The sequence below is a fragment of the Polyodon spathula genome, unplaced genomic scaffold, assembly GCF_017654505.1.
Source record: "Polyodon spathula isolate WHYD16114869_AA unplaced genomic scaffold, ASM1765450v1 scaffolds_697, whole genome shotgun sequence".
NCBI lineage: Eukaryota > Metazoa > Chordata > Actinopteri > Acipenseriformes > Polyodontidae > Polyodon > Polyodon spathula.
This window is the reverse complement of record NW_024472186.1, coordinates 4,237-23,849: the sequence shown is the minus strand read 5'-3', so window position 1 is coordinate 23,849 and position 19,613 is coordinate 4,237. Positions and strand designations below refer to the sequence as shown.

Below are 19,613 nucleotides of genomic sequence, written 5' to 3'. Positions count from 1 at the left end.
ATTGGATTGTGAAGCATCTCATGGTTTGAGATTTTTCCTTTTTATAAGGCGCAGCGTATCACAGTCTGCCATTCTACCAAGTAATAAAGTGGAATAGTTGTATGCCTTTGTCTTTTGTAGGCCACTAAAATTTCAGTTTACAAAAGCTCCCTTATTTTGAAAACTCAACGTTGATACGTATGCAGTACATATGTGTGATTTATCATGCTTTCACTAGCCCTAATGCACTTTCAACTCAGGAGTAGGGCAAACAACAGGACAAATGGTTTTTACAAAAAAATAGCCACCTTGGTTTAATATTTGTTAGTTTTTTTGCTCGTATTTTGACTAGCTTTTAGTTTCAGTAAACTAAATGCAAATTCAGTTTGTGTTTCTCACTCTTTCTGAGCTCTCTTTCCAGACGTTGCCAGGGGTGTGCTGATATTTACATGTTCTGAGCAGTTACATTAGAAATGTTTGCCGGCAGGGATTAGATGAATCAAAACGCACCTATTTGCTTATGTGTGGATTTCAAAAGCAGAAAAGCTACCCTTCCCTCACCTTTACAATTGAGTACTAATCAGTGGCAATTAACTTCTGCATTGAGTGTTTTGAAAGCCGATTGGAAGTGAATTTCACCCTCAGCTGGGGCATTGCCATTTTGACTGCCGTATCAAGGCTGTAAACTGAATGTGTAGCAAAACTAGCAAATGCGCCTGATTGGTCACCTAAACGTGACCCTTCGTTAAACCGAACTCGTGCTACCGCTGTGGAAGCTGGGATATGTATTTCTTTGTCAAGTTTAATCAGAGAACACACCTTGCCAGGACTACAATCCCACAATTCACTGCAGAGATTTCTAAGGAAACTAAGTGAAGTGAAAAGTGAAAAAAAAAGATTTAACATCAAAAGGATAAAAGAAAGTTGATGCCAAAAATCGCTTCTAAAATATAAATGATTTTTATTTAGTTTGATCATGGCAGGTTCTGTAGTATTGATCGATACTCAATAACTATAAACAAGGGAAACTGAAGCACTGCATTGTTTCGTATTGAGTGATTAACACATTGTATTCCTTTTTTAATTAATACCTAACCACTTCAAAGGACGTATGAAATACGGTTTTCAGCACTCCCCTTGAAGTGGCTGTTTTAGTCCACATCTTGGCCAGCTCTTTAGTGTATTAACTGTGACCTTTGTGTTTCAGTGTGGAAAGAAAGGACCCGTTAGCTGCACTTGCAAGGGAATATGGTGGATCCAAGAGGAACGCTCTTCTGAAGTGGTGCCAAAAGAAAACAGAAGGCTATGCGGTAAGAGAGCGAGGCTAGTGTCTTCCCCAGTGGTCGTCTTGTACAATAGGCTGTCCCACAGTTAAATGATTGCATCCTGTGCGTGAAGATCACTGAGCCGAATGCAGAAATAGAGTGGAGAAGCATGGGAAAGGACATGAACTAGAACAATTAACATAGTTAATCTGCCTTGAGTTCTGCAGTCCAGTAAGTAATGCAAAAGTCATCTACCCAAGAATGGTTTTGAATCCATTTAATGAAGTGCTGCACATGGCATTAATGCAACACTACTGTATGTTTTCTTGATCAGTCAGAAATGGTTGCTTGAAACTACTGAAAAGCTTCTATTTGGTTTAACAGTCATGTGCAACTTGATTGGGGATTCTTTAATCTGAAGACAAGTAAAACAGGGTTAATGTTGTGTACTAAACTGTTCTGAATCACATAGACCTTTGTACAGCATGTCGTCAGTAGCATTAGTTAGATGAAACCTGGCCGCGAGGTTGCGCAGACTGCTGTTATGTAATGTCTGCTTTGAAAAAATGACCACATGTTTAGAAGTTAAGGCTGTTTAACACGTAAACTCATAGTCAGAGCTGTTGTTAATTCAGATAAACTAATAGTGCTATGTGCACATTGCAGAGCTTCAAGTTTAGAAACAAGGGTTTCATTATGTTAAGCCCAGTCTTTGCAGCTGGGAAGTAGCAAGGTTTTTACCCCAGAGTAATAGAGACTTGCTCCGTTATCGCCTTGAATTGAGAAGTATGGTGAACAGTCAGACTGAACTCCTTGAAATTAAGCTTCCTTAAGGTATGGTTTCTGCTGTGTGCAACTCATTATTAAAACACACATTTGTGTCGATATTTCCCTCATTCATATGTGGAAATGACTGAACCAAACCCGGTCTGAAGAAAATTTGGTAGGAATAAATGCTGTGCATTAAATGAATCGCTGCATCCACAGTGCTATATACAGTAGACATATTTTCATGTAGCAAAACTCATACAACTTGTATTATTCTGTGGCAAACATTTCTATGTTATTAAAACCATAGAGAAATACTACATTGTATGCACCGGTAATGTTGTTTAAAAAAACCAGTAACAGCCAAATAATAAAGGTGTTTGGAAGAGAAAGGAGATCAATACCAACACAACGTAAATGCCAATAAGAGTCATTAATGCTAGAAGCTTTAGTGCACACTGCAGACCTGAATTACTTTGTTTACCCTGCTGTTGTCCCGTACATGCAGGGAACATGATTCATTCTCTAACTGCTGCTTTCCAGCATATTGGATTATTAATGTCTTTGCTTGAGACACTCAGGACTGAAGTAATGTAGACAGTACTGTTATCCCTCACCTTTCATGACTGTAAGTCTAAGTGAAAACCGCTTAATAGAATCACAGGTTAATAGAATGAACTGCATATTGTAATCAAAAACTGCATTTTCCTCACATACAGAACCCACCTCTTTGTGGTTTCACTGTTTTGAAGTAAATTGCTGAATAATAAATGAACTGAACATTTTGCCTCTTGAATATTTGAAGGGGCCCGCAGGCTGTGCCTCTCAAAATGAGCACAACCCCCACCCCCCAAGGCCTTCCAGAGAGAAAGGTTGCCACCTGAAACGCATCACGTCCACCCTTAATTGAAATTGATATCATCTAGGAAAGGTCACAGCATGCAGAACAGACTGCTGCACATTGATTACACCATTTCAAGAGATCCATCTAAGTTTATGAAGAAGAAATAATTACGGTTTGTATAATACACAGTGGTGTTGAAAACAACATAAAGTTCAACTAGAGACTCCAAGTGTCTGAAAGAAACTGTGTAGAGAAAAAAGTACAGTGTGGTGGTACTGTCATACTTATATCCCCTTATATATCCTGATCGTGTCTGTTCATGTCACTCTACATGGTGTGCATGATAACTTCCTTGAAATTCCACCAGTCCAAATGTTTGGAACTCCTAGCTTTCTATAGACAACCTTTTACCAATATTTAAGGAATTAGGAGGGCTAGTCATCTGTGCAGGCTGTGATTCCTTATTATTCCAAGCCGATTTTAAGATTTGGATCAGAATCATTCATGGTTGTTCGTGGTCCCTATTGTGCAGTGCATTATCCTTGGCCCGTCTCGTACAGGAAATTTCACAAGAACTTTGAAATGTTGTAATACAATTACTGGAAATGCATGTAATAGCCTAACGCAGTAAGAGCTCTCATAGACAGTACTGTAATTAAAATACGCAGTGATGTTTTTAATTCACATTTGCAGTTACTGTACTTTTGCTTTTGGTTCAATAATAATTCCAGCAAAGTGCTGCATTCTTCACTCCAAACAGCAGTAGCCTCTCGCCAGTCCTAGATACTGATAATAATCCCCCGGCTTGTTTTCTGTCTCTTTTGGCCTGTCTCATCCCCAATTAAAATGTAATTACAAGCAAGATTCCCTGATGGGCTCAACTCGTGGGTACAGACCTCAGGCTTAACTGCTGCATCTTCAGAGGTCACATAGACATGCTTGTTCTGTTCTCATATATATATATATATATATATATATATATATATATATATATATATATATATATATATATATATATATTTGATTTATAAATGGTGTTGGATAATTCAGATTAACAGTTTTACTGTGGCTGTAGGAATTCAGACTGGTATGGTAAAGAACAATAATATCTACTAAACACTGCATGCAATTCCGACAGTCTCTTTGAATTTCTTTCTTCATTGTGACCCCCTGGGTTTGCAGCTGTTCCTTTTAAAAGACATGCCGACCACAACAATACTAACTTTGGGGGGATTGCAACAAATTAGTCTGTTAACGGTGTCTGCTCTCTTATCTGCACTACATAGTCTGACGCATGAAAATGCTTAAGACAACATTTATGTTACTAGCTACACTGAATATTACAGGCAATGACCTCTAAGTTGTGGCACTTATCCCACAGACTCCTGCCCTGTCTCAGCTGACTTTGATAATTTGTACAAGCCCATCTGGTTTTGGGTTTTTGTATCCCTTCCCCCTCTATGTGATTCATTGAGCTTTTAAAATCATGCAGCATTATCATCTGGCAAAATATATTTAGTCACATTTGTCAAATTTTCTAACTAGGTTTTTCTTTTAGCGCAACAGAATATCTTGTTATTTTCTGTTTCAAGTTATAGATGTCTGTATTTGTAGACACTCCTAAAGGATTATGGCTGCCTATGAATGTTTTTTAACCTTTATTTAACCAGGAAAGTCTAATTGAAATGAGAAATGAACTTTAGGAGCTGAGAAACTTTAAAACAGTCTAAGATCTACCAAAGGGTAATTAGATAATGTGGAATTTTGCCAAGGATAGCCTTACAAACAATTGTGCAGCAGTGCTTCAATCTTCATGAAGATCAATGCAGGCTTCAAGAATAATAAATATTAGTAAATCATGTGCTTTGTCAGGCTGCGAGTCTTTTAGCTGTGAAGACGTCTGAAGATGTTTTGCTGATGGGGAGGTACAGTCAAAGTGTTGCCAAGGAAAGCATCAGAGTAAAGGTTAAACTTGCACAAAACAACGATGTTTTGCTGAACTTGCAAACACTTCAATAAACACTACAGGAGGATACAATAGAACTGTGTCCTACTTAATAAAAAAACAAATCATATAATATTGACCTTTAGAATCACATTGCCTGCGCCATTTCATTTAAGACCTACGTGGAAAGGATGCTCCGCTGGGAAAGAGGTTGAGGGTTCACATATATCATTTCTGCATTGTTGCATTACAGTCATTAAAACACTGAATTGTGGACAAAGCCAAAAGGAATAGGAGTTCAAGCTGGAAAATGCTTCCAGGCCCTCCTTTTACCAGCAAAGCTGCTCTGCCTACGTGTTGAGTTCCACATGCTTCTCTTTTCAGGTGGCCAGAATTGTTTCCACAGTCTTTGTCACCGAGGAGACAGGCAATGTGATGGTGTGACAGGCCTCTTATGTTGGCTTTATCTTCACAACAGAGCAGTTTAGGGCTAGATTCTCAAAGCTATGTATCAATAAGGACAAACCCAACTTGTGAAATTACCAAACTAGAAATAAACAACTCGGACAATTAATTTAGGGCATTGTAACTTAAAAAGAAAAAAAAAACTAATCTTTAAAGAATTTTAATTGGTTTGTACTTCAGAAAAATAATTGCGCTAATGACAAGTTCTGGGAATCTAGCCCTTGATGTTTTACCCCATGTAGCCAGCTATCTTTTAAATATAATATTATAAACACTGAAACACTTTTCATAGTAATAATAATAATAATAATAATAATAATAATAATAATAATAATACAGTACACAAGTAAAAAAAAAAAAAACATTTAAACCGTAAATATTGTACTAACTTTCAAATACCAGGTAGGTTAACCCTCATTTTGTCTACATCCCCAAAAATGTGTTTAATACAGATGAAAATTCAGGTTCACTGCAGTAAAAAAATATAATCACCCTTGTTTTGTTTATTTTAAAACACATGATTAAAAGGTTAATTTTAAAAGTAGCACAACTGTACTACAGACCACTGCTGCCTGCTGTCCCGTTGAGAGATCAGTCGGTACCATGATCGTTCTCCAGGTCTAGGTGTTTGCGAGGGGGTATTTCAGAAATAGCCACACCAGTTTATTTAACGTGCCCATTCTTTGGACTGCTGAATGTCAAAATAGTGTAATCCCTATACACTTGGCTTTGCTTAATCCCTCCTGTATTGTGCTTTACACAACACACAACACAACTGATCCCACATGGCAGATAATAATACTTGGTCAGGAACCTGGAAACATGGAGTTTTTGCTTTGTTTCATTTGCCTTTCATTCTGAGGGAGTGCATTTTAAAGCAAACTTACTGTATAGATTTTGTAAATGTTTTTTTTTTTTTTTAACAATTCTAAATATAACTTGATTTGGTAACAGCAAGCAGGGTTACACAGGCAGATTTTCAATAGGAACTTTGATGCACAATTTGACAAAATTGCTTGCCCTTTCCAGACCCTGTAATCTATTCAATTGAGGTAAACTATGGATAGTTCTAATACCATTGTCTCCTGAACCATTCAAAATGGTGTTCCTGGTGTTATACATATTTTAACTTTTTACAGACAGAATGGAATACACCCATGAACGTTTTCAGCATCTACAGTGTTGTTCGGTTTGTCACCTAAATGTATTACAATGCAAACTGGTCAAGGAAAAACAGAGTAATATATTGAATAGTCAAATAAATAAACAGTCCATCAATCCTCTTTTGTAGTTCGTCATACTGATAAGGCTGGAAGAAACAAAAAGGTGTATTTCATTGGCATCATCTCAGTAAGAAATCCTAGCCTTTTTTAAGTGGTGATGTGATGAATCAGATGAAGACCCAGTGCCTCTTATTAAAAGTTTCTGCAGCATTTCAAGTTTCACGTAGTAATTATTTTGTATCAAAAGCTATATTGCATAGTAAGTGATACTTTTTAAACAAACCAACTAAAAAGTTATGAAAACATATTTGTTGAACTACAGTACTATCTGTAAAGAAAATGCATCCGCAAGCTCTTTTGTTTGCTGAATCTGAAACAAAATAAACATTCATATTAAAGGTCATAGGAAGAAAGCGGGGCTTTTAAAACTCCTTATTCTAGAAAGGGTGCTAGTCCAAGACAGGATGTATAATAAAAACACCAGGCTCTTCCAAGTGTAACATGCTGCCCTTCAGACACTCTCTGAGTTCAAAGCATTATACAGTATTGTCATACAGAACATGCAGTAGGTCAGAGGAGTTGTTTATTATGCTGTCTCTGCGGGGTTTCTTCATAAGATCTTCAACTATGCATTTATAGCTATTAAAAACTAGCAAGCAAGCCAAGTTGCAATCACGTTGGACCCTATGGTTATCCAGTCATTGTTATGGCAGGTGTTTTTACTTTTCTGGGGTTAAACAGAATCCTTTCTTGCAGATCATGACTGAATTACCTTTTAACAGGGGGATGCACATTTTTTCTAGTGCTTTCAATTTATGTCCAACGTTGCGAAATTTAATTATGTATCATTTAATCGTTTAATTTAACATCAGTAACCACCTTTTGGCTCGTTACTGGCGGTTGTATACAATTCTTAAATAACTCATTTCTAACTGTGGTTTCTTCTGGTAGTACCAGTATAGACTTTGGATGTTCTGATTGCTTTGCAAACAACTGACAGAGGAATAGAAATCAGGGGGGTTAGATACTCTGTCAGTATGCGCAGTGTCTCTGAAAGAGAATAAAGGCCGATAGATGTACCAAAGCCAAGAATGCTGTTTACATGCAACAGAAGGTTACGCAGGGACCATGGGAGCCAAGCATATGTGCTCGTTTTTTGGTTCAGCACCTAGCACCAGGACAGGAAGAATACTGTGTTGTGACTTGAAAGCAGATGCGATACCTCTGGGAATGCAATGCAAATGGCTTCAATGATTGGACAGTCAGCTGCAAATGTTACATAACCAGCTGAGTTTGAATATTTCTCTCAAACATTTCCCTCTAGATGCTTATGTGTGTCATTAAACCCACCACTTTCATCTCCTCACAGAAACCATTGGAGATATTTGCTGCTGAACTTGACTTCTGTACTAATATAGCTGCCACATTGCGGTCATGTGACTTTCTGGATTCGGGATGATGGAGAACAAATATCTCTTCATTTCGTATTTTATGATTCTACCAGTTCTTTCAAACCAAGGTTATGCACTCCTGTAAATAAGTAGCCCAGGTAGGAATAGAAGAGCAACTTTCTTTTGGACATTTTGATAACATTTTGTCACAGGAATGGTTTATTTTGATCCTTTCATTTGAATTACAGATACTGATATAGTATCATCAATAATACTGAAGTTCTAGAGATAAAAATCTCATTGAGTCTTAGTGGGTTTTTTAGAAATCATAAAGAATGTCAGTAAAGGATATTGATTCCTTCATGGTTTAAAATTGTATATAAGCTGTAACCCGCTGGGGACCAGAACGAATGTCTGACACCTGTTATGTGAGGGTCTAGGTACATCTAAAGGGTGGAAGTGTGCGTCTAGAGCATGTTCTTGTTAGAACTACGCTGCTCATTTTGTCACAATTTATATGCAGCTCTGCACCTTTAACCATCATTTTGTGGTGGGACTTGTCTGTAGTGAGTAATTGTTTTTGGTTGAACTGGAGTTCATGTATCTATATTAGTTTCTGATGCAGTGCTTGTAATGATTGTAAGACTTGGAATTTGCTGGAAATCCAATTTGTCATAAAAAGTGTTGTTCAGCGAGAGGGACCCTTGAGACAGTTTTTGGAGAGCCTTTACTGTTCTGTTTAATGCTTTTCTATAACAGCTGTATCTTGTGCTTTCCATTTTTGTTGTTTACACACAATCGGCATAAACGTTGTAGGGTACTCCCGCAGTGATGGAAATAAGACTCATTGCATAGCAGTTTGATCCATTCCTGGTTTTACTATGAGTTTCTTAAGAAACACCTGAGCTTGTTACCTATACACTGTGGCTAATGAGGGTAATTTTAAAACCTGTAGTGGGGGAAATATGCAATAGGAGTCTTATTTCCATCCATGCTCATGCACTGATCCTGTCTATTTGTCTGTCACAGACTTTTTACACTGCATTATCATTTAGTTTTGTGTGTGATATTATTCCAATACTAAGACGGTGTAGCTGTGCTGCTGACATGCAATTCAAATCTGTGATTGCTCCCCACACTGTTGTATGTCTTTCAAACCACTTGCTGTAGTGAGGTTGATGCCTGAAATGTGCATTTTTGGTTTACTTCAGTTTTTCAATAAAACGCACCCTCGCTGGTAGACGAAGGAGGCAGTCTGGCTGGACCCGGCTGTAATCAATAATGATCACTGAAGAGCTCCCGAAGACCGAGCTAGAATGACGAGGAAAACGCGACTGCTGTCGTCAGGAAGACGGCACACAGTAGGTTGTTACAGCAGGAAATAGGCTTGAAGCCAGCGTGCATTGGGAAACTCATTTTGTTTCAACAGCAGGTGTATCTCAGATCAATGTGTTAATTGTGCCACAAATCAGTATAGCTGTAAGGATGTGTGCAATGGACAGTCCCAGTGTAGTAGGAAGGAGTGCTTTGATTTAATGTGGCTGCACAGTGGCTGAAGCGTTTAGTGGAGTCCAGTTGGTATGGTAGTGGTACTAAACATATAGAAATACATCTTACCAATGAAAACAGGTGATGTGCTGGTAATAGATTGTAAAGAGGTAGGTTGTTTGAAACATCCATTTTCAAGAGTAATTGCAAAAAATGAAGTGATTTTAAAATCATCTATTTATACACCCAGGTAAAAGTGAAAGAAACTTGTAGTAAAGCGTTTTAAGTAAAAAGTACTTTACTGACAGTGTTGTACACATGGAAATGATGTGTGTGTTTTTTTTTGTAGGAGTACTTCACTTGATGTTTAAAAACAACTGTTGCGTGTAAATTCGGGCAAAATCAAAAACATGATTTTTTAGTAGAACACATTAAGCAATGATAAAACCAATGTAAATTTTCACCCAGGGACCCGTTACAATGAACACTCCAGGATTACTCACATTGTCCGTGACGTCTGATGAGGGTTAAATGCACAAAGCTTTCTAAACACATGGTGAGGGATAAGCCTTGGTGATGCAAGCTGAGTGATAATAAGTTGGCAGTTGACTTGCTACTGGCAAAGAACGGGGCCTAAAGTAGGCAAATTATTGTGCCGTCTGCCATCTGGGTTCCTTTTGTACGTGTACAGCACATGCCTGTGTGGCTCGTGGTCTGGGAGCTAGCTTGGATTAGTGTGAATGGAATAGTGGTGTGAATCTGGTTCAAGTAAATTCTACTTTGGGTGTTCTAAGCTTAGCCCCCAGTGGACATTAGTCAGATCACAGTGTTTCTTTGCTTTTTTTTGTTTTGTTTTGTGTTTTTTTTAAAACACAGAATAATGGTTGCAAGAAACATGTATTAATAGTATGCATTGTAATTTAAAAAAACAAACAAAAAATCAGAAAACAGTTGATAAATCAGAAACTGTGGATTGAACATGGTGTTTTAATGCAATACCCAAGTTCCAGTGCATCCTACCTAGAGAATATCATATTCCTAAAACCTAACCTTACACCAGTTCATACTATTGATACAAAGTTGAGATGGGGTGAAGATTTTTAGGTAAAATCATTGGCAGACTGTAAAATAATTATCCTGGCTGACCCAGATGCCTGTTAATGCAAAGACAGTGTCCAGAGAGCAGGGCTCATTACAGCCTGCCAGGTATGTAATGGCACAGCGGGGTATACAGTATCAGATTAACAACCAGAGGGACTGGATAATGGTTAGAATCTGGTGTACCAGCTGTGCTTGGTAATCAGACATGTTTGAGAGCTGGTGGGGGGGAGGGCTTTAATACAAGAAGATTTATGACCAACACAAATTTCTTTTGACCAGCAGCTGTAGAAGTCTGCATTATAAATTTGTTTGTAAAAAGTTCACCTGGGATTCACCTAATTCTCATACAGAAAACCCTAGCCTTGTATAAATAGCCCTTTTTAAAAATAAAATCTGGCATAAATGTAGCGTTCTATTTATTTAACTTAAAACAAATTACTGCTTCCTGGCTTTGCCTTCAGTTAAGAGCAGTGGTGTTACCCACGGTAGAAGTTACATTTTAACATGGTCACTAACTTGGATTACTGTATGTACAGTATATCAGAGGATAAGAGGACACTGTTTCAAAGCAGTCATGGGATTCTGAACTTTGCTAGCTGTCTCAGCTGACAAATTGTTTGTGCATCTGCTACTAATTGAGCACATGCTGACAGATACGTGTCCAAAGCAATTGCAATGTGTTTGAGGTTTGGCTGTGCCAACTTTGAAATGAGGAGAAATGTCTCGTCTTGATACGTATAGATTATCACCAAGGGAAAAAATAACAACAAGCTTCTGCCTGTTACATACAGATAAATCCTGCAGATTGACTTGACAAAGGCATTGACCTTAAAGCCATGGAGAAATTAGCCGAGAAGCTTTTCTGCCATACTCAAGCGCAGAAGTCAGCAAAGCTCAAAAGAGCGAGCATTATACAAAATAACTTAAGATATTTAACAAGGAGAACCAAGTTTGTGTCTGGCCTTCTGAAGAATACCCCATGGCTGCTGTGGTATTTTGGCCACTTTCCTGCTTCCCTCTTCCCAAGGAGAATGTAAGCCTCCAAGGATTTAGTCGTGGTTGTGGAAGTCTGTGGAAACGGAGACTGGTGACAGAAAGATGCAATTAGTGAAAACAGTTGCATCAGCCCATCTGATATAAAGCATGCAGTGCTGCAATGTCTTTTTTTTTTCTGTGTTCTAGAACATTGACGTCACTAACTTCAGCAGCAGCTGGAGTGATGGACTGGCTTTCTGTGCGCTGCTCCACACATACCTGCCTGCACACATCCCCTACCAGGAGCTGAGCAGCCACGACAAGGTAGGGCTCGGGCTGCAATCATACACTGCAGTGCTGCAAATTAAGAATTGCATAAGCTGAGGAAATGCTACAGTGCAAACCATGATTTTGATTTATTGGATCAATGTCAGGGGGGGTTGTTATAGAAAATAAATAAATAAAATAGGTACCTCATTTAAAAGAATGGAAAGCCAATAAGCTTTATTTTTAACCAGATGAACAGAAAAAAGGATTGCGATAAAAAGAGGGAGGTCTACGCTGTCTCATCTTTGAACAGCTGCAAAAGGTTTTGAACTCTGACCCACTTTCATTGAGATCTATTGGAATAAGCTTTTAGATAAACTGAGAGGTGACCCCCTTTCCGGTGTGTCTGTGCCTACTGAAAGCACAGCTGTTAATGAAAGCTGTGTTTGTTCATTTACAGAACAGAAACCTAACGCTGGCTTTCCAGGCTGCAGAGAGTGTGGGCATCAAGCCGACCCTGGTAAGTCCCGTTTCTGTAGGGCTCGCAAGTTTCAGAATCAGTGTTTGTCCTTTCAGAACAAATAAACGGTGTTAGTGACATCTTCGCTGTGGGTGGCAGAAACAGTGTTGTCTTTCTCACAGGCTACTTGCGCTGCATGATTTTTGAGGTCAAAATCTCATTCTGCATAAACACCATCTGAATAGTTTCAGATCCAGACTAATATAAAGTGAACATGTTGGACAGGGAACATTCAAACTCAGAGTTCATGGGAATTCACTTTTTTGTGTTTCTGGGGCCCCTATGAAAGCCACGTAAGCTAATGTCTCAGGCTGCTGTAAGTTATTGACATGTCTCAGGCTGCTGTAAGTTATTGACATGTCTCAGGCTGCTGTAAGTTATTGACATGTCTCAGGCTGCTGTAAGTTATTGACATGTCTCAGGATGCTGTAAGTTATTGACATGTCTCAGGCTGCTGTAAGTTGTTGACATGTCTCAGGATGCTGTAAGTTATTGACATGTCTCAGGCTGCTGTAAGTTGTTGACATGTCTCAGGATGCTGTAAGTTGTTGACATGTCTCAGGATGCTGCTGTAAGTTAAGTTGACATGTCTCAGGATGCTGTAAGTTGTTGACATGTCTCAGGATGCTGTAGGATGCTGTAAGTTGTTGACATGTCTCAGGATGCTGTAAGTTGTTGACATGTCTCAGGATGCTGTAAGTTATTGACATGTCTCAGGCTGCTGTAAGTTATTGACATGTCTCAGGATGCTGTAAGTTATTGACATGTCTCAGGATGCTGTAAGTTATTGACATGTCTCAGGATGCTGTAAGTTGTTGACATGTCTCAGGATGCTGTAAGTTGTTGACATGTCTCAGGCTGCTGTAAGTTGTTGACATGTCTCAGGATGCTGTAAGTTGTTGACATGTCTCAGGATGCTGTAAGTTATTGACATGTCTCAGGCTGCTGTAAGTTATTGACATGTCTCAGGCTGCTGTAAGTTGTTGACATGTCTCAGGATGCTGTAAGTTGTTGACATGTCTCAGGCTGCTGTAAGTTGTTGACATGTCTCAGGATGCTGTAAGTTGTTGACATGTCTCAGGATGCTGTAAGTTATTGACATGTCTCAGGCTGCTGTAAGTTATTGACATGTCTCAGGCTGCTGTAAGTTGTTGACATGTCTCAGGCTGCTGTAAGTTGTTGACATGTCTCAGGATGCTGTAAGTTATTGACATGTCTCAGGCTGCTGTAAGTTGTTGACATGTCTCAGGATGCTGTAAGTTGTTGACATGTCTCAGGATGCTGTAAGTTGTTGACGTTGCCTCGGCTTCAGTCATTCCTCTTCCGCAGGGACACGTGAACAACAGATGCCAAAATTCTGCACTCGGAATATCCTTACTGACATTCATAATTCGAGTTGATCGGCCACTGTGTTTCACTTAACATGATTTATTAAGTTTTTCACATACGGATATACCATTGAAGGAGGTGCATATCACAGGGGGTCACCCCCATTTTAGTAATTGCTATGCAAGTTATGGCCATTCCACTCCAGGTTTAACAATTAAAATAAGATAACAAACTACTTCAGGGTCTGGGTGGAGGTTTAATTGGTTCAATTAAATAATTTAGAAGATCACACAACAGAGCAAAGCTCTCAGGGTCACTTGGATTGAAAATGTTGTGCCCCCCCCAATGACATTTATGTTGATAGTCACCTTTGAAGTCTTGATTGGCCTTGGGCTGGCTTGCGTGCTTGTTTTTTATGTTGACATTTGTTTGGTAAAAATGTTGGTGTTTTTTTTTTTTTAATAATCTGTTGGTGATGAATGAAGGTTTGGAAATAGGGTTTTATTCTAAGACTTAAAATCAATAGAATACATAATGGAGCACTGCATATTTCACATGATGTTTATACTCTGCATACCCAAACCTCCTGGGACGGTCAACATAAAACCATGCAAAAAGTGAAATAATTTACTAGCGTCTGTCTTGAAAAATCAAGACTTTTTCTGATTCTGTATTTTACATATTGTAGTTAATGCAGATAGAGACTGACACAGAAAGTAAACATTTCAATAAGTGAGATATTCATTTCTTAAACAGTATCGCAAGCCTACGCACATTTGCTTTGGTTGTTAGAGGTCCCCATTCATTCTGTCCCTTGCACAATACTGATATAATGCTTGCACCCATTGTTTTTTCAAGTTCAAATCTTGCAAACTGCTCATCCGTTTATCAACCTTACATAGCTCTTGCTTTAAACTGTCACTGAAGGTCTTGCATGCCCTTGTGTTTTGTGTTGGTATGGGACTGTCAAAACAAATAGTTTTTTGCATAACGTTTTGTGCAATATTTCCAGAGCCGCACCACGGTAATCACGCTTGTTGTATTTGCAAAAAAAACAATCAAATACATTTTTGCAAAGATTACTTGACATCCTTTTAGCACAAACGAGAGACACAATGTTATCATTGTTTTTTTTTTAAAGATAATGGAACGGATATAAGTTGTTTTAGAGCAGATGGGACATTTCTTTTATTTGTACTGTTAAATGAATCTTAGGGTAATGGAGCATGAGAATCAGACAGTAATTGAAGTTTGTTTATCGGCCTAATGAGATATGCTCACATAACAGGGTTTCAGGTCACTGTATTATAGTCAGAGCTTCAGCCATCCTACAGATCATTCTACCCGTGACAGTCAGCTGTCTCATTTAAAGATGATATTGTGATTTATGTTGATTTTTTCAGTACTGGGAATGAGATGACTCGAACTTGAAATATATTGCAAACTTTATCCATTGGCCGCCTTTACTTATCTCAGTGCGGGGCTGGGCAGGGTTTGTGTGTGTGTAAGATAGATTAATACATAGTTTTAGATCCCCACTATTCAAATCATTTAGAGACCTCAGTACTGTACATGCTGTATACAGTAATATCTTCCTTCTGCTCACATTAGCAGCCTGTAAGGAACAGAAGGTTACAGGGTTACACACCAGCCGTCCTTGTTCAAAAATCTTTTATATCTAATATCAGAGTGTTGTTTGACGCGTAAGCTTCATGTCTCAGTTATTGATCTGTATGCCATATGTTTAAAAATCCATTAAGCTGTTCAAACAGAGATCGTTCATCAAAAGAAAATTATTAGCTTATCGACATGTTTATTTTGTTCAGGATTGCTGATAATGTGCTTGTAAGAATCAGGCGTTAAAGTTCAGGTCGCCGAACATCAAAATACTGGATTCGATTCCAGCCCAGCCACTCACCAGCTGTGTGACCCTAGCACCAATCATGTCTCCTTGTGCCCTAGTACCTAATATGTTACAATTAATTGGTTCGAAGCAGGAGCTGTATTGAAAAGCACATCTTCACTTAAGTTCAAGTCAAACTGATTAACCCTAGTCTGGACACAAGTTCAAGGTGTTGGTGGTCAATAATTACAATATGTAACACAATTTTTGTTTCTGGGTAGTAAGTGTTATTTCCTAATTGCTTATGCCTCAAAAGTATAGAAAATGGCTATTATTCCCCACAAACTTTGCTTTTGTGACCAGGACAGGTAAATTTCAAAATATCACTATTTCCAATGAGAAAACGGGAGCTTTTGTGTCTTTTTGTTCACATAAAGTCAGAAAAAAACAACATATGAATCCAAATTAACATGTATTTATACTAAAGTAATACAAAAATGACTACAAAAGATTTAGAAGTGAGTAGTTTCTCAAGATATACGATTATACTGTAAATTTACTGTTTTCTGTTTTGCTTCCTAATTTACAGAAGAGCTTGACAGATCAATAAGGTGTCTGTTTTTTGAGCCCCGCCTTTTGAATACTTTTCCAAACACTGGCTGACCTGAAAGTCAAGCGCAAAGTTTTTTCATTACCAAGAATTAGGGAACTGCACAGTCATTTTAAGTTAACTTGCATACCAATTCAATAATGAATACCAATTATATGAAAATACTTACTCTACACTTCTAAGGTTCTGAAGAAAACACAGCTTCGTAAGTGAATCATTTAGCTACCATACTCCAGTCAATACCCTTATCACAAACACATTTCTCAGTAAGTCATTAACTAACATTGCACTATTTTTATACAGTAAGCGCCAAACAGCTGGTAATCTTACTTGTAAAGGCATTCCAGGTGACAGGAAACCAACTAAAGGCACCCCAAGAGATTTTCAACCTATAAAGGAATTCTGTATTTTAAATGGAATTTGCAAATCTGTTATAAAATTAGTACTTTCCAAAAAATCTGTTTAGCAATAAAACCGGACATGGAGCCCAACGCTCCAGTCTTTAACTTTTTTTTTTTTCTAGACCCAAACAACTAAGTAATATAGTTCAAGGGCCCTATTTTCTATTGTGTTCTAATGATACAGCATTGCTTATTTGATTTAGTGATGTCAAACTATACCACAAACACACATTTTAGTTTCAAACTTGATATTGCATGTCCCTCAAACTGGAATATTAAATAAAGGGACATATCCTTATTAAACTGTGTTGAATACCGGTAAGTGTAAACTCCAGCCTGGGGTGTACTCGTGAGTAGTTTGTCTCTCTTCTTGCAATATTAAGGAGGAAATGCTTTGAAAATAGAGCCCGTGGATTGGTAGAATTTCATGGCGATGTGTGCATCTCTTCTGGAATGAATCGTGGGATTCCAGGGGCAGTGTTGAAATGTATCTTATTAGAGCCACTAGGGTGCGCTCTCACTAGCTGTTCCCAAGTGGAGTGAGCGAGCTGCCTGACATATAACCGAAAAATCTTTTATAGATCCTTCAGCTTCACTGAAAAACCCATGTGAGTAAAAATAATGGAAATGATTTACCAATGCAGTGCTCATCTGAGCTTGAATTACTAGGCTGCAGCTGTAGATGGGTGGACAGAATCAAGCAGAAGCAATCATGTAAAATATGAGCACAACCATAAAATATGCATGTGATTAGCAAGTGTACTGAATGTAAGATTCAAGAACAGGAAATGCGGGGATCCCCAGTGCAAGCATGGTTCCAATCCCGTTCATGTAAGGAGCACTGTATTGGCCTTCAAGCTCCCACAGATTGGGCATACAGTAGTTCACCTTATTTAGGCATTGGCCTTTAGTACTCTTGATTGCTTAATGGGTTACAGTGCTGAGGTGACATGGGTACAGAAGCAGGGATAAAACAGGAACAAAGAAAAATAAGTGCAAAGGAATGTTCCTTGATAATATGCATTCTCACGTAACAAGGTGGGACAGGTATAGGTTTACAGTGATCTGTGCTTTTTTTAAGCCATACACCTTATTGTTGGGACCTTAAACATGTGACTCAAGCTTCTGCAAGATTAAGCCCCCAACAAAACCGAATGAGAGGTTATCCCAGACGTGTCTGTTTTATTACCCTGAGCACTGGGATATAGTGTTTTCATTAATTAATTTATTTGCCTGGTACATCATTTAATGCAATCCATCACTTAAAATGTGATGTGCAATAAAACAAATGGAACTAGGTTTGTCTTGCAAGGGCTTTGTGATCCAATTCAATTCACTTTGTAGCTGGAGGGAAGCGTTTGGGGGAAATGTTAAATTCGTAATCAAATTCCAGACAAGGAAGATCAATATAATTAATGAACAAAAGGTAAATGCAGTGCGTTGGTTCCATATGAGAGAAGAGGTTTCTAACTGGCGGCGATTAGTCTCTGTGGGTTAATTGTGTTAGGAGTAGCTTTGTAGTGCATTGGAAAGAAGACAATCCTAAGCATTGCACAGGAGATGAGAGAATGTTAGTTCTGGGAAAGAGCTAAATCCAAAAAAAGTATAAACTTGAAATCCCTTTCATGTTGGCTCACCAAATGTTTTTTCCGATTCTGTCTCAGAGTTTATGTAATGATTCATCCGAAGGGTGGCTAGGTTAATAAAATAAGAAATGTGCTTCTCATGCCCAGAAATCAGTGCTCAGATTAGTGGTGTGATATAAAACCCATTTAAACAAAAGTATATGCTGCATATTGCATGTATATAGTAATCAGGTTGCACAGGCAGCCGGTCCTCCTTTGTAGCTGGACTTCAGTACATGTTTGGCTGTGCTTGTGAGTTGACTGCTGTCATTTTGTTTCCTCTGCACAGGACATCGCGGAGATGATGCGCACAGACCGTCCGGACTGGCAGAGTGTCATGCAGTACGCCGCTCAGATATACAAGTACTTTGAGACCTGAGACCGGCAGCCTGGGAGGGAGGGGATGAGGACTGCACAAGCACATTGCCACATTCATAGAAGTCAAAGCTCTCGTCACTGCCTTTCAGAGCATACCCAAGTTTACCATGAACTCTCTGTCTTGTGAAACTCTTTTGGAAGATGGCATTTGGTCTATATTCCAAAGGATTAAGGATTTCAGCACCTCCCCATCTAAAATAAATAATACTAAAAATGCCACAAGACTGACATGCAGTACTGAACAGGTACATGTCTAGGTAGTTAAAGATGTTGCTTTTCAACTTAACTGATTTATAACCCACCACATTTGATGGAAGTGTAATGCCAATGTATTTAAAGTGTTTGAACACTAGCAACTTCATTTACTAGCACTTTGACATAGGAAGCATATATTTATTTATATTACATTGTATTGTTCAAGTATTCTAAATATTATTAAAATATGAATAACAATGAATAATTGTCTGGTTATTTAAAGGAGGAATTCTACCTGAAGTCACAGCTTCTTAGAAAATATATCCACCTGTTGTCTATTTTTCTCAAATAATATTTAGCAGAGAGATAATCCTAAATTAATGCCAGACACCAAGGGGTTAGATCATTACAGTACAAACAGTATTATGTTTCTCTTCAAGGAAATTGTCTGTGCAGGAAAAAATGCTTCTATAACATATACAGAAATAAATGTAAGCCGCCTTTTGACCAACCATGCAAGACTCAAGATCACACGAATCAATCATTTGAGTTGACCGGAAAATACATTCTAAACTTGGAAAAGCTTTATCATGTATATGGTCTGCAAGCTGACAGAACAACAAATAATCTATACTCAGAACCCAAGAGGTTACAATCAGCAAGTGCTACTTATGACACTTGAATTGTGTTTCAAAAGCCATTAACAAAATCGCTTCATTTCATCTGATGAACCAGACATAGGGGAGACAAATTGTTCTATTGATTACATTTGAGAGTTAGCAAACAAATAAACACATTGATGTACTTTGGAGACACTTCACTGGAGCTTTGGGAATTGCAATTCACAGCTAATATGCAAAATCCCACAACACACATGCATACCTAACATCCTGTGCTTCCTGGATGTGGTTTTATGGTTAAAAATAAATCTTGGGTAATGGAAAAAACAAGCTTTCAATGTACTATACTGTAGTAAAAGTACAATGGAAAGATGAAGAATT

The 19,613-nt window shown here is 38.3% G+C and overlaps 1 protein-coding gene across 1 annotated transcript in view; it reads left to right on the top strand.

Moving 5' to 3' along the window:
- The window catches only part of LOC121308448 (cytospin-B-like), a 54,142-nt gene extending 35,309 nt beyond the window's left edge, over positions 1-18,833 (top strand). Inside the window, exons 10-13 of the mRNA XM_041240857.1 lie at positions 1,187-1,289; positions 11,652-11,768; positions 12,172-12,231; positions 18,329-18,833. Of these exons, the coding sequence (XP_041096791.1) occupies positions 1,187-1,289; positions 11,652-11,768; positions 12,172-12,231; positions 18,329-18,418 (370 nt within the window). The 3' untranslated portion in view covers positions 18,419-18,833. The remainder of the gene's footprint in view (positions 1-1,186; positions 1,290-11,651; positions 11,769-12,171; positions 12,232-18,328) is intronic.
- Positions 18,834-19,613: the final 780 nt, after the last annotated feature.